This window comes from Balearica regulorum, chromosome 4, assembly GCF_011004875.1.
Source record: "Balearica regulorum gibbericeps isolate bBalReg1 chromosome 4, bBalReg1.pri, whole genome shotgun sequence".
Lineage (NCBI taxonomy): Eukaryota > Metazoa > Chordata > Aves > Gruiformes > Gruidae > Balearica > Balearica regulorum.
Window position 1 is genome coordinate 25,687,286 of NC_046187.1, and position 13,901 is coordinate 25,701,186.

The following is a 13,901-nucleotide window of genomic DNA, read 5'->3' on the forward strand; positions in this document are numbered from 1 at the left end:
TGTTTATTTAAAGGAAAGAAAAACATAGGACATTAGACTGGACTAAAGCTGGTATAAATAAAAAATGGTTCAACTGAAGACAAGTGGCTTAAAATATAGCCACTTTTTGCTTGTAAAATACACAGGATTATAATCTGGCACATAATATTTTGCATTTACAGTATGTAATTTTGGCCCTTTGGAGGAGGTCAGGTAAAGGATCTCCCCATTTTCATTGTATTTCCTTTTTGTCCTTAAATTGAACATACTAGTTTCTTGCGTTCCTTTATTTCTTGCTTTCGTCTTGATTTCTGCTAGACTCTGGCTTTTCCAAACATTTCCTCTTTAAAAAAGTTTCAGAGACAAAAGGGGAAAAAAAGGCAAGAGAAAAAAAAGGTTACTCTTCCACACCTTTCCTGCCCCCACAAAATTCCCTCCCTACAAGAAAAATGAAAAAAGGGCTACAATGAATATAATGGAACTCCCTGGCAAAGAATATAAGGGGGAAGTTCATCCAGAAAAATTAAGAGATAGTAGAAAAGTAATTAAAACATTGATATTTTTCAATTAAAATACCAACAAATTGATTTCTTTTTATTTTTTTGCCATTTTTTATTTTGGCAAGTAGTGAAACTGGAAAAATTCTACAAAAACCTTTGTTTAAGGCCACTTAACTTTTTTTTTTTTCCATTACATTTATAAACAAGTTTAATTTAAAGAAATACCAAAGCCTTTGTAAAACAGAAATATGTGTTTGGAACGCATAAACCTCCAACATTTATTCAGGCTATGAATACCTGATTTAGAAATAAATACAAGCTTTACTCTGTTGTGTGTCTTCTCTTTGTGGGTGAAAATAAGACAAAAGAGAAACCTACTTTTCTTACACAAGGCACACTAATTTAGACCCAAAGAGATATGAACGCGTATTTCTGCATTGAAATATAAGTATATTTGAAACATTCAACGAGAACCGAGTACTTGCGGCTCGCTGATGTCGTTCTCCATGTTTGGAGCTGGAGGTCTCACTCATGTTCAGTGAACGTTCGCCCTCTTGACTGTTGAGCTCTGTGCGCCTGGGTTGTAACCAGCACAGCCTCTCCTTCTGCCTACTGGCAATCTGCAGGAGAGATTAGCAGTTAAAGATGAGCATGGGGGTCTCCACACAATCTGCCTCCCGAGTTGGGGCATAAGGGCCACCTCTGGAGGACTCCAGGAAGATTTGCGTTTACGTACGCAATGGTCGGGAGCAGGTTTGGTCTCTGCAATATAGTACGTGATGAGAGATTTCTAGTGACCAGCCCGTGTGTTACGCAGCATTTGCCACTGACTGTGGTTTTTGGGGTAATGCTTCTTCCATTATTCCATATGTCTAACTGCAAAACACCATTTAGGACAAAAAACTGTATTGCTCTGAAATGTTTGACTACACGCACACACAAAAAAAGAAAAGAATGTGAGCCTTAGCTTCTCCAAACTGGGCACCCAAACTTATTGGTGAACTTAGTGGTGAACTCTCCTTCTGCCTGATCTTCAGAAGTGTGACAGCCTCTGCCTAGTGAACTTCATGTACTTAACAACCACTGTTTTTTGTATCTGGTTCCTCTGTTAGATCCCCTATGGCACTTAAACGTTTTAGAAGTTCTTGGTGTCTCTCAAAATCTAGGTTGTAGTGGCACAGTCATAAATCCAAAAAACAGAGATGCTTCTGGGTATTTTTGCCTCCATACCATCTTATTTGAGTAGGTATTGTGGAGTAAATCTGTGTCTTTAAAGGACATAAGAGTTGCTGCAATGAGAAACATAGGAAATCCACACCTAGGCTTGGAAGCCTGTATTTGATCAGTTTGGAGTACACAAGGCGTGGGCTAGCTAAAAGGGAAAAAACCCCACAAAATACCAACTAGCTTGTTTCTCTACAAGTATATCTATATATCATGCTTTTGTTGAGGGGGGGGAAAACCCCCAAACAACTCTTCCCCAACACAGTTATAGCGTTCTGTCCATCTATTTCTGATTTTTTGGTCTTGAGCAGCACGTTGGTCTGGCAGCAGTTGCCCTGCAGTGATGTGGGTCGTTGCTTCCTTTGGAGGGAACCATCTGGCAGGGCAGCAAAGCATAACCCGTTTCCTCAGAGATGTGGCAAACAGTCTTCTCTTCAGAGCAGTGAGTTACAAGACAGGTCTTGCCCTGCTGGAAAGATACCTACTTCCATTCCCACTACATGTAAATTAATGTCTGGAAACTTAGTTGAATCCAGCTGACTGATGGACTTCATACTTAACTAAATCTGGACTGATTTGGAAAAAAAAAAAAAAAAAAAAGAGTTTGGGCACCTGTTGTTAAAATCTGAAAAACTTTGAGCATTCCTCCCTAGTTTTCTTCAAATTTCTAGAGGTTATGAATATATGGGGACTTTGTTATTTACATCAAAGGAATTGGAATGTGGCTTGCTTTTTACATTTATTAACTTAAGCAATAACTTTAATAATCTATTCATAGATATTTAATTTAGAGTCTACTTACAGTCTGGTCCTTTAGGTGCTGTGTGCCTCTGTTTAATACCACACGTCCTATTTATTTCAGGAAGAGCTGAATGATACTTGCATGAGGTCATCATATTGTGTTTTTTATTGTCATGGAGTCTCTTTGCGTGTCTCATCAGTTTATTTTGTTCTTTGTAATCCTCCCTTATTCAAAGCAACTCTGGTGGAGAATACTCCACCAATGACTTAGAAATTTCTTGTCCTTCCTGTGCAAGAGAAACACAGGTGGGGTTTTTTTTTGGGGGGTGGGGGTGGGGGGTGGGGGGTTTTTTTTAAACTGTACTGTTACAGCTGAATACTAACACAATATGCCATCTTATAGCTCTCAGTGAAGCAAAAGGCAAGTGGGTGGAGGTATTTCTTGAGTGCACGCAAGAGATAACATCCAAAAAAATTATAATTTGAAGGTGACAGCAATAGCAACCCCCAAAGTTAACAAACAAGTCAGTTAACAGATTCAGAGCCTAGTTAAATATACCATAAATTCCAAGTTGTATAAAGCATATTGGAGAAGGGGGTTGTTTGAAGGGTGAATTAACACAGTGTCCCATATATTTTTATCAACAGTCCAGGCCCAGCTATAATTTTATGAAATGTCTTAGGGGGTGAGAAAATGACAGTTTGCTTATCCAGTTTTTGCGGTAATCTTGCAGAACCTACTGACTTGATATTTTTACAAATTTGGTACCATCCATGAAGCAGGACAGAGCAGGGCTAAGGCTCCATGGTGGCATATATCGGGAATACTGGGAAGAGAGATGTGAATTGTAACTCTAGTGTCCTCTGCAGTGTATTTATCCCCAGCAAGAAAACAAAATGTGACTAGGGCTGTCCATGGTAATAGGAAGAGAAAACACAGGATTGACTTCTTAGAAATCAGGGAGCTGTTACCAGTTTGTGTTTCTCCATCTCAGCTTGATCCTGTGTGAATGGGTGGGTGGACATCATGAGGCTGCCTGTACCCAGTGTATGTGTGTCTGAATGGATTGCGTGTTTCTCTGTGGCTGTGATTTTACCCATTTTGTGCGTGTGTGTGGTGTTTATATGGCTCGCTGCCAGCTTTCTATGAAATTATCTCTTCCAGGTTTTCCTGTTTGCTTTTGGGTTTGGGAGGAGTGAAACACCAGGAGGGCTGGGTGTCAAAACAATCAAAAAGGACTGGGTTTTATCAATTTCTTGTGAAATTGCCGATTGCTTTCTGATATTTTAGAAACATTTCCTTACAAATGTCTTTAGGAATTATCAAGGATGAAGATAGAAGTGTAATTTTAATTTATTTAAGGCTGCATAAAGATGGAAAAAGGAAATTCTGTGGTGGCGGCAAACATTTGGGGGGGAAAGGGGGTGTTTGTGTTTTTTTCCTGAACCTAATTTTCTGAAATCAAGTGCTAATAAAACTGCTTCCAACTTCAAAAACCAGTAAACATGAGCTCATCTGAAGCCCAAGTCAGAGCAAGTGCCATGCTCTGTAGAACAGTTTAAAATCCAGTCTTGAGGGTTGGTATATCATTTCAGTTGTTACTTAAAAAAAAAATAAATCAGTAATAATCCCCTAAAGTCAAAGATCATTAGATAAGAAAGATTAAAAAAAAAATCTGCTCTGTGAGATGGGCTTAAATCCACCCAAAATATTCTAAGGTTTGAGCTGTGGCAAAAGATGTAAGTTAATCCACTGTTTACGAGATGCTTTGTTTAATAGAATGCAAGCCCTAACATTAGGACACTCTGCTAGCAGTCACATGTCAATAGACAACATTTTGAAAAACTTACCCAAGGAGGTGTGGTGCACTGAGTATTCCTGCAGAGACCTCCTAAACCCCCAGGAGGGAGCAGGAGTGCTGGGGCCAAAAGAACGCTCCACTCCTCCCTGGTACTCCTTGCCTTCGCAACTTCCTTTTGCACAGCTGGTAATTTAGAAGAAATGAAATTTCAGGTATGTTTTACTTCTTCACCCCTTCTGCTGTGTAAAGAGGTAGAGTAACTGGAAAGGATTGATAGCTTTGCGGAGGGACCCCTCAGAAGAGGGGGAAAACACAAAAATTCTCTGTACTGTTCCCAGATGTAGCAGTGTTTGTACGTGAACATGTGGGATAGCAAGAGGGCTGCTCCTCTCACCACCTTTTGTTCCCTCCACCTCACTCTCACATGTCCAGGGGAAAGACAAGGGCTCGTAGCTGCTCCACAGCAGTACGCAAGTGCCCCATGGTGATGTTCTCCGCACAAAGTCTTTCGCAGGTAACAGGGAAAAGTTAAGAACTGGGATTACCACAGTTCTGCTAATTTTGCACTCTGTGTCCCAGTTTACCTTCCTTTTCCTGAAAAACGGTGTTTTGGCGCTGCGGCGGGGAGTTCCAAGTGCCTTGGAGCGCGTGGGTGTAGTTAGTAGCACCTGGATGTTTCACAGCGGTCAGATGTGTGCTCACGCCAAGGAAACTGAGAAGATGAATACAAAATAAGTACCTTGGGTTGGTAGTGGCGCTGTGAAGCGCCCCGTTTAGATGTGCTGTGCACTGTTAGTGGCTGGACGTGCTCTTTACCCAGGCAGTGGACTTCGCAGGCTCGGGCAGGATTTGCCTGCCCCCCAGCACTTTGAGCACCGCAGGACTAATGTGCTTTGCACCTCTGAGTATTTCGGGCAGCTGAAGCACCTCGACACATGCTTCAGTTCGGCCGTGCCCGTGTGGAAAACCCGCCGGCAGCCGTCCCTTTCGGCGAGACTTCACCTCCGCGTCCGGGCTGGGTACCGGAGCGGGGTGTCCGGGGCTGTGCGCGGCCGTGCGCTGCGGGCAGAACCCGGCCGGAGAGAGGGGGGAACCCGCCAGGCTGGGGACAGAGAGCGGCCTCCGCAGAGCGGGGAGACGAGGGGGGCGAGAGTCCCTGCGCGGCGTGTCCCTCCGCTGGGCTGGGGCTGGGGCGGGGAAGGGAAGGGACACCCGCTGCCGGCGGCTGTAATAACAAGGGGGCAGCGAGGGGCCGCCGGAGCCCCCCGAGTGCGAGGGGGAGCAGCGCAGGAAGCCGGGCGGGGGGACGGGTCTGCCCCTCTGGCCGTGTCCTGGCGCTCCCGCCGCGGGTGGGGGCCAGCCCCGGGGCTCCCCCTGCCCTGCCCGCCCCGCCGCCGGATGCCCAAAGCCCCTCGCCCCGCACCGGCTGGGCTGGAGGAGGAGGAGAAGAAGGAGGAGGAGACCGGGCGCTTTCACTCCTGCTGGCTGCTGAGGCTGAGGGAAAAGACAGAAAGAGGAGGGGAATAAAAAGTAAAGAGAGGGGGAGAGAGAGAGTGAAAGAAAACTAAGCCCAGTTTTTGCCGGTGCTGCTTGGATTGGATCTGGTTTGAGTTTCCTCTCTGCTGGCTTGTGCAGCAAGAGAGGAGGAGTGGGGGGAAGCAACTCACTCACTCTTCCTCTGAAGCTTAAGCAAACGTGCTAGTGACTGCACTGGTGGGAAGCTGCCCTGGGTGCAGTTGCCTCGTAGCTTATTGCTCTCAGTTACTAAAGAATTGCGTGGACTTTTCGAGGACCTGGAGGAACAAGCCGTCACTTCACAGACCCGATAGTTGCTCAGTGCCTATAGACTTGACGCATTTTTTTCCTAGGGGATTCTTTTTTTTTAATTATTTTTCTCCCGCGTCTCTGCGAACAGCAGTTCCTTGAGTGTGTGGCATTGAAATCCATTGCTTTGTTAACAACTTTGGGAGATATTTTTAAAAACTTTTTTCCCCTCTCTTTTGCTTTCTTTGTCTTAAAAAAAAAAAAAAAAAAAGATAATCCTTTTGGGGGGAGGGGAGATGATCGTGCTGATGTGGAATAAGTGCTCCTCCTGTCTCCTCTTACTAGCCGCGGTCCTGATCGTGGAGAGCTCCCAGCTAGACAGCTCCAGCTCCAAGGTGAACTCCATCAAGTCCACCCTGATGGGGGAGGCTCCAACTCAGGCAACCAACAGATCTGCAGGCATCCACCAGGGACTGACGCTTGCTAGCAGTAAGAAGGGCAAAATGCTAGAGCAGATGGGAAAACCCCCCAAGCACTATCACCGGCAAGGAGAGGTAGGACATTGCTTCGTTGCTTGAGTGTCTGTCCGTCTGCGTGCTATATGCAAATAATTGCTCCCCTCACATTGTTTTCAAAGCCTTACTGTGTTAAATGAACTAATTTACTTCATCGGGGTTGTCTGGGACAATATCATGTCATAATTGGTGTTAAGAACTGTGTAAGTTGGAGTTGGAAGGTTTTAAACCTTTCATTTTTCTCTGTAGGGTTAATAACTGATGGAAGAAAGAGTAATTAAAAAAATACCATCTTCAGCATTTCTTTGACTCCTTCACAGGGCTGCTAGAAGTAAAGGAAGAAATTTCTTGTTAACTCTCAGACACTAAATGAATTGAATTTGAACAGGTGAGGAAAATTTGAGCATGAAGTGAAAACTGCATTTAGAGTGGTGAAACTAACTTGGTTTTACAAAACACACCTAGCAATTTGATCTCTGATATCTTTCTCTATGGTGAGAATAAAAAAGCATGCTGTCCCAGTGGTATAGTTTAAGGCACATTCATTTGCTTAATATGACAGAAAATAAATTCTAGGTTTCTTGTCCAAAATACGCTCTAGTGGTTGTGGAAGTTTTATTTGGTTATGTCCAGTTGAGATAAGAGCATCAGCCCTGAATATGAAGATTGAATGTGAGGAAGAAAGAAAAGATTATAGAAACTTTATGAAAGAAAGACCCTGACTTGCTTATGTAGTCTTTTTTCCTCTCTACCCTGCTTGGAAACTTGGAAGTCTGATGATAGAAAATTATCTGCATTCAACTATCTTTCTGGTAAACTATAAAGCAGCATTTTAAGCCATCAGTCCTCTATTTCCCTATCAAGTCTCAACTTGGATGGTATGAATGTTGTGCATTGTGGTGTCGAAGGAGGTAGACTTCTTCAGAAAATACAGATTTTATACTATTGGGTATTATTAATACCTCCAAATACAGCTGCTTTTCATAAACAACAAACAGCGTAGCAGCAAGGGAGCTGCCAACATTCAGCACTAAAAAGGCAAAATTCTCAATGCCTGAAGGGTCTGTATCTTGCCTATGTTTTCCTTAAAGCAGCAGAGAAGCTGCAAATTCAACCAATCCACTGAATTTGCTGAAGTGTTTTGCATCAACTTCCTAATAATTGAATGTTGCCATTTGGGTTTGCATGCAGGCATAACAACAGTGGCGGTAGTTTTGGGTTTTGCGTGTGAGAAATTTGGTTTTAAACTCCTCCAAGCTTTCTTTCCCTAGCCACTCAATTGTTTTATAATTTACTCAGAATTTGGTCGCCTCTCCTTACCTCTAAGCAAAGTTTAGTAACAGATGCTGTGCTGAAGTTTCATATTACTTAAGTACTGTGCTCTTTCCTCGTGCACATTGTAATAATTACTATGTTGAATCACCTTGAGGAAATACAGGAGCATGATACGCTTTCTTATAAGTTTTCCTTGGGTTTTCTTTTGTTTTCTGTGAATTCACAAAAAAATCACTATATAGAACCTATTTTCCCACTGAGTGTTATTTCAGTCTCATAAGTTTCAGCGCGGGCTGTGGGATTTGTGGGGCTGCCTTGTACAGCCCCAAACACGATCTATAATTTTGCCGTTTGGGGAAGTCTTGCCACCTTTCCCTGTGTCCAACATCTTTAGCACTTCAAGGTGTATTCAGTGCAATGTTGAGAATGATTGATTATAATTCACCCAGTTCCTGGAAAACAAGTTGCACTGCCTACCGGTTGCGTTCGCAAGGTTTACCCCTTTCTTGGCAACCTGGATTGTTTGCTGGGGACTTCTAGTTACTGGCATGAACTCGCAAGGTAGACTTAAAGTCAGAGACAACACAGGAATTATCTGTGATGGTAGAAGAGATGGCATGCACGTTAAGATGTTGTGTTCATAGCACATGCAAAGACCTCTGGAGAATCAGTGACTTTGGCTCCCAGGGAGCAAAGCCTGACCTCCCGTCGAGGGCTGTCGGTGCTGATTTCACCCTCTCTGTCTGCGACTCTGTCCCTGGCTCCTGCGTGGTCTCACGCAAATGTAGTTCATGAAAATGATGCAGATTTGCTACCAGTAATTGTAGATGTTACTTCCAGCTGTCTGCCTGAAGCAACACAATTAACCTAGAATTGCGAAGAAAAGAGAAAGTACTAACTTTTGCGATAATGCTTTATCTCTAGTGATACTTCCAGCTGCAGGGTTGGTAAGCCGCTGCATTTTTTAACAGTGGTGTCACACATTGCAACCAATTTAGACATGACATTTTCATAATTTTTTTTAAAGTACTCTCTTATTAGGTTAGTACTTGATTTGTTTAGATTATGGGACGTCGTGCTGAAGTTTTGCATGTCATGTGCTAAAAGAACAGGCCTATGCTTTTCTTTCTAAAACAGTCTGTTGCATTAGTGGAATTTATAATGGGTCAAAAGTGGGAGTACCTTTTATATCTTGGTAACATTAGATGGTGAGTTGAGTTTCTTGTTTACATCTAGGAACTAGTTTTAGTAAGGACCAAGGACATGCAACTTACAGGAAAATTAATAGAATTTTGCCATTGTGACGGCTCTGAGCTGTGCATTCAACTTTCTGCAGGTATGTGTAGTGGAAATCAGAGGACTCTCACCAAAACTGAGGAAAGGACCATTAGCCAGCAACATATTTGCTTATTCAGCTTGGTAGACTAACACGCTTTCAGAACGTTTCTTTAATATGTTCATATAAATTTTCAGTTACGTTAATTCTCAGGACTAGGAGCAACTTGAGAGTCTTTAATCAGCAATAAATCAACGGATACAATAGTACATGGCTTATCTGGAGTGTTGATGTATTTCAGCTGGTAGTTACAGTGCTTCTGCCCAGAAAGGGAAGGTCTTGCGCTCCTTCCTCAGGCAAAGTTCCAGTGCAAATTAATGAAAATACTCACATGAGCAAAGCAAGCTGATCCGGCTTGCTGGAGGGACTGGCGAGGCAAATGTGAATTTTAGTAAGAGGTACATTTTTACGTCTTTCTGAGGAATATTTTTTATTTTCTGTTCTTATTCCCTTTACTGCCTTGGATCAGCAAGGAATGAGAAGCACTGACGTGCTAAATCGGTGAGATTTCACTGTCTTCACCGTTATTCAATGTCACTCCTGTTTTCCCCTTTCTACAAACTGTTAATGTTTTCCCAATTTCACAGAGAATCAGAAAGTATCTACAGCATTTGCCCAGGGGAAAAATACGCGCAGAAATAGGACCGTACAGTGCATGTTAGACAACATTACTTTTTGGGGGGTCAGTACTACATACTGTCTGCCATCAGTTTCTGTTCAAAACTTGATTTAGAGAAATGGCTTCTAGGAACAGCCGACACCTCAGTACTGTAGTCTCTCTAGGAAATTGTTCGGGACATACCACCTCTCTAAATAAATACAATACAGTGAATAGAGTCATAAATGAAAAAGGCAACATTGCAGATTAGCAACAATGATGGATGATTTTTTCTGCATGTTAGATACAGCTTCCACTGTGTTAGGGCAAGCTCTCCCACGTGAACGCTCTCGCTCAACTATAGCGATGCAACTTGAAAGGGAAAATCCCATGTGGGAAAGGGATAATCAAGCTGTGATTGAAAGGCATAGCTGTTCCATAGATTCCTGAATGATGGCTCTCTAGCCTCTGTAATTCACTTCACCATCTTTTTGACTTTTTGCCTCTGGGTTATAGTCTCCTCTCTCCTCTGAGGCTTGTCCCTTCCATCAGTGCTGGGGTTTGGACTCCTCCACATTCAACCGCCTTTAATGATCTGGTAAGCTGAGACCTACCAAACTTTATTTCCAGACGTTTTCCTTCTTTAATCCATGGGCACTATTATCTTCTGCCCTTTCCAAGTCCTGGCCACAAGCCATTGTTTGGGCTCTTTGCCCAGCAAGATGTGTCTCTCGTTCCCTTTGCTGCTGCACAGAGGGTTGGGTTTGTGCTTCGCGCTGGGACTGTCCCTCCCACTTCCCTCACGTGTGTGACGGGAGCAGCAGCAACGAAGGGAAGAACAAGAGAGGGGACTGGCACAACTGTGGGGTTGAATAAGAGATAAAGAGGTCTGGAAAAGGGAGAGAGGAGCAGAAAGCTGGGACAAGTTTTAACGCTGCAGAGCCACAATAGACAGATAACAGCTAAACCTTTGTATTCCAAATGTACTTTGTTTAATTTTAAAATGCCTTTTTTTTTTTTTTTTTTTTTTTTTAACATTATCACAGCTTGAGCTAAGAGGCTTGAGACCACAGAAGCCAAACCAAAAGAGCATTAATCCAAAGAGCTAAGTTGACACTGATCTCATACCTATCAGTGCATGGACATACATGTGTTTCTTGAGCAGGACGTAGTTACCCACAAGGACTTGCTAGAAAATGCTTGGATGATGCTTTGTAGCAAGTAAAACAGCATGAGATGTAGTAATTGACTGCAGTGCCCTGAGAATGTTACAATAAAATGTACCAAAGACACCAAAAATGTAACCACAATATCTTGAATAGCTAGCAACCAAGACAGTATAAATTATTTCTCCATGGGATTAAAAATAAATGAATTACAGTACCTAGAAATTACATCCAGCAACAGCTTTTAGCACTTTTTTTTTTTTTTTTGGTGAAAAAATAAATACAGAATTGCTAAATCTGCAGAGGTCACCAGAGAATGTATTCTTTGCTCTTGCTGTTTGCTGTTAGGAATCTGGGAGACATAGTGGTTTACTGGCAGCAGTCTTGCTAAATAGCCGGGTGGCTTGTCTCTTGATTGCAAAAATGGGATGCAGAGTATTATGTCCTTCCTGGGTAATGCTTGGTGTCCCCTTCAATTTGTTGTTATTATTTGACTTCTTAATATAGAGTAAAAGCTGCTATAAAGTGGCTTTGCTACAACTATTTCCTATTAATGTTGCAACAATGCCTAGAAAACTTCCAGGACTCTGATGTGCTATTGGGTGTGCAAATACTTAGGAAGAGTTAGTTTCTGTCTGGGAAGTCTGTCAGAGTTTAAGGACAACGCAAAAGATGATGAAGCATGATTACATTTTGCCCTCAGAAAAATGAGTCTGATGAACTCATTACATTTGATTAACTGATGCTTTGCAGATGCAAATATAGCACAAGTTTAATTTTGATTTTAATTATCTCAACACCAGATGTATCTTGCAAGCACTTCATATCTCATGGTTTGTCAGTTGAGCCTTTGGTCCTTTTACAGTTGTACTTACAAATGCCTCACCCTGGAAACGTCTGTCTAGGGGGAATTTAACTCTGCAAAGGAGGAGTCCCATGAAGCTCCTGCTTCCGTTTGGGTTTTGAGCATTGCTTTCCTCTTCAGGTTTTTTGTATCTGAGAATTTTTTTGAGTCAGTCCAAACAAGTTTTATATATATGTAAAAACTTTAATTTGGAGGACATCTTCAAAGCAGAGAGCTGCAGAAGTCCCTGCCAAGCTCGTGCTACCCGCGATGCACACACACGCGCGCATGCGCGTCATGGCTGGCAAGAGTCAGGGTGCGATGGGCCAGACTTGGAGCCGGCAGTCCCCACGTGGCCCACCGTTGGCACGCGGCTTGTCACCACGTCCCACCGTGGTGCTGGGGAGCTTCATGTTGGTGCCAGCGCTGCAGTCGTTAGACATTTATGACAGATTTGAGGAGCTGAAATTTGTATGACACTACAGAAATGGGGAAGAAAACGAGAACCTGCCTCTCTGCTTTTCCTGCATTGGTAAAACTCCAAGTGTATTTAGATTTTTTTTTTAATTTTTTTTTTTTTTTTTTTTAGAGAACTAAGGATAATTCTTTGGAAATTGTTGTCTTTCGGTGCTATGTTCTAGGCTGTGTTTCTGCTACCTTTAGGTTGAAAACAGCTTCTATGAGCTTCATATCCATGGATGTGAAAGGCCCATACAAAAGCCAAGAAGATCAGAAGGTTTGTTGTGTTACTTTTTAAAAATTAATTTTGCCTGCAAAACTGTAGAGAACACGAACATTCATCTCTTGTTTTTTGATCAAGTATAGGATGTGCAATGACCATATGTGTTCCCAAACCGTCACTTTTCTTCAGTATAATTTTTCCCTTTTTGATTGAAGGGCAGATTTATTTTCATGGAAAAATCTTATGAACACAAAGCAATTTTCAAATTGCAATGAAATGTGAAAATAGGTGAATTTGTACTTCCAAGCTCATTGCAGAATCCTTTGCTCTAGAATGAACTACAGAAAGTAGTGTTAGAGAGAGAGATGGCATAAAAGGATACATATGGTCATGCTAAATGACCAAACCACATCAGTTTTCAAATAAAATAGTTTTGTTCATCAGAGTTTTCTTGGAATCGGCTCTAAATCCATCTATGCCCTATACATTTGCATTCACACAAACAGAACTTGAGTTATGAAAAAGAGTGGCTATAAACACACAATGGGAATGTGGGGTTCACTCATTTAGCAGCTGTTTTGTTCTTACTAAAGGAAAGACCGGAGCAATGCTACAAATAAGAAGAAAAAAGTTTAGGAGTTGTTGGGTTTTTCCCCCTCAAAGTGCATAAGCACATGGTTCAGCCTCTTGGGACTTTCTTAAAGCTAAGCTTTGATATGATTGAATTTTCCTATGCACAGTAATGAATCTCGGAGATATGCATGTTGCACATGTGTAGTGCAAATGGCACTGGTTTCACATTTTTAGCAGTAAGCGAAGGTGGACTGTTCTGCACATGCTCGGGAATGAGGTGTTGCTTCACTCTGCAAGTCCTCTGCCTCATTCTCCGTGCATCATGTAAGTGTGAAGCAGGCTGTGCATGCTTTTAAAAGCATATTTATCGGTCCAGTGAATGAGAGGACAGGGTTCAGTTCTACGGATTTTGGCAGCTTGTGTTGAGTGAAGCAGTGACTTGCTGTCAGTGCGAGCTCTCTCTTGCAAGTCTGAAAGGCCTAAAGCGGAGATCTCTTAAAAGGACCTGCAAACAGAATATGTTTATGTTGCAGCAGAAAACTTTTATTCTGGGAATTTCATTCTTTAACTAGAACAGCATCAGGGAAAGTAATGCATCTGATGGGGGGAAAGCGTCTTTATTTTTCCTTTTGCACAGAGCAGGGTAGTTTCCAGAATTGTTTCTTTTGCTATGTGTTCCTACAGAAAACGGTATACCTATTTTTGACAGACTGCAAAGATCCTAAAGCTGGACATTTTGCTGTAAAACAAAGTCTCTGGAAGGGGAGGAGAGAACTGTATGTAAAACCACAAACAGAAATGCAAAATGCTAAGTCTAACTAATCTGATTGGCGTAGTTCAATTAATTTTCAGAAGTATCATAAAGATCTTAGACCGTGTCAAAAAAAAAAAAAAAAAAAAGA

At 42.2% G+C, this 13,901-nt stretch overlaps 1 protein-coding gene across 1 annotated transcript in view; it reads left to right on the forward strand.

The window, feature by feature from the left end:
* The first annotated feature begins 5,782 nt into the window (after positions 1 to 5,782).
* DKK2 (dickkopf Wnt signaling pathway inhibitor 2) overlaps positions 5,783 to 13,901 on the forward strand; it is a 45,273-nt gene continuing 37,154 nt past the window's right edge. The window contains exon 1 of the mRNA XM_010311667.2: positions 5,783 to 6,564. Coding sequence (XP_010309969.1) covers positions 6,307 to 6,564 — 258 coding nt within the window. The 5' untranslated portion in view covers positions 5,783 to 6,306. The remainder of the gene's footprint in view (positions 6,565 to 13,901) is intronic.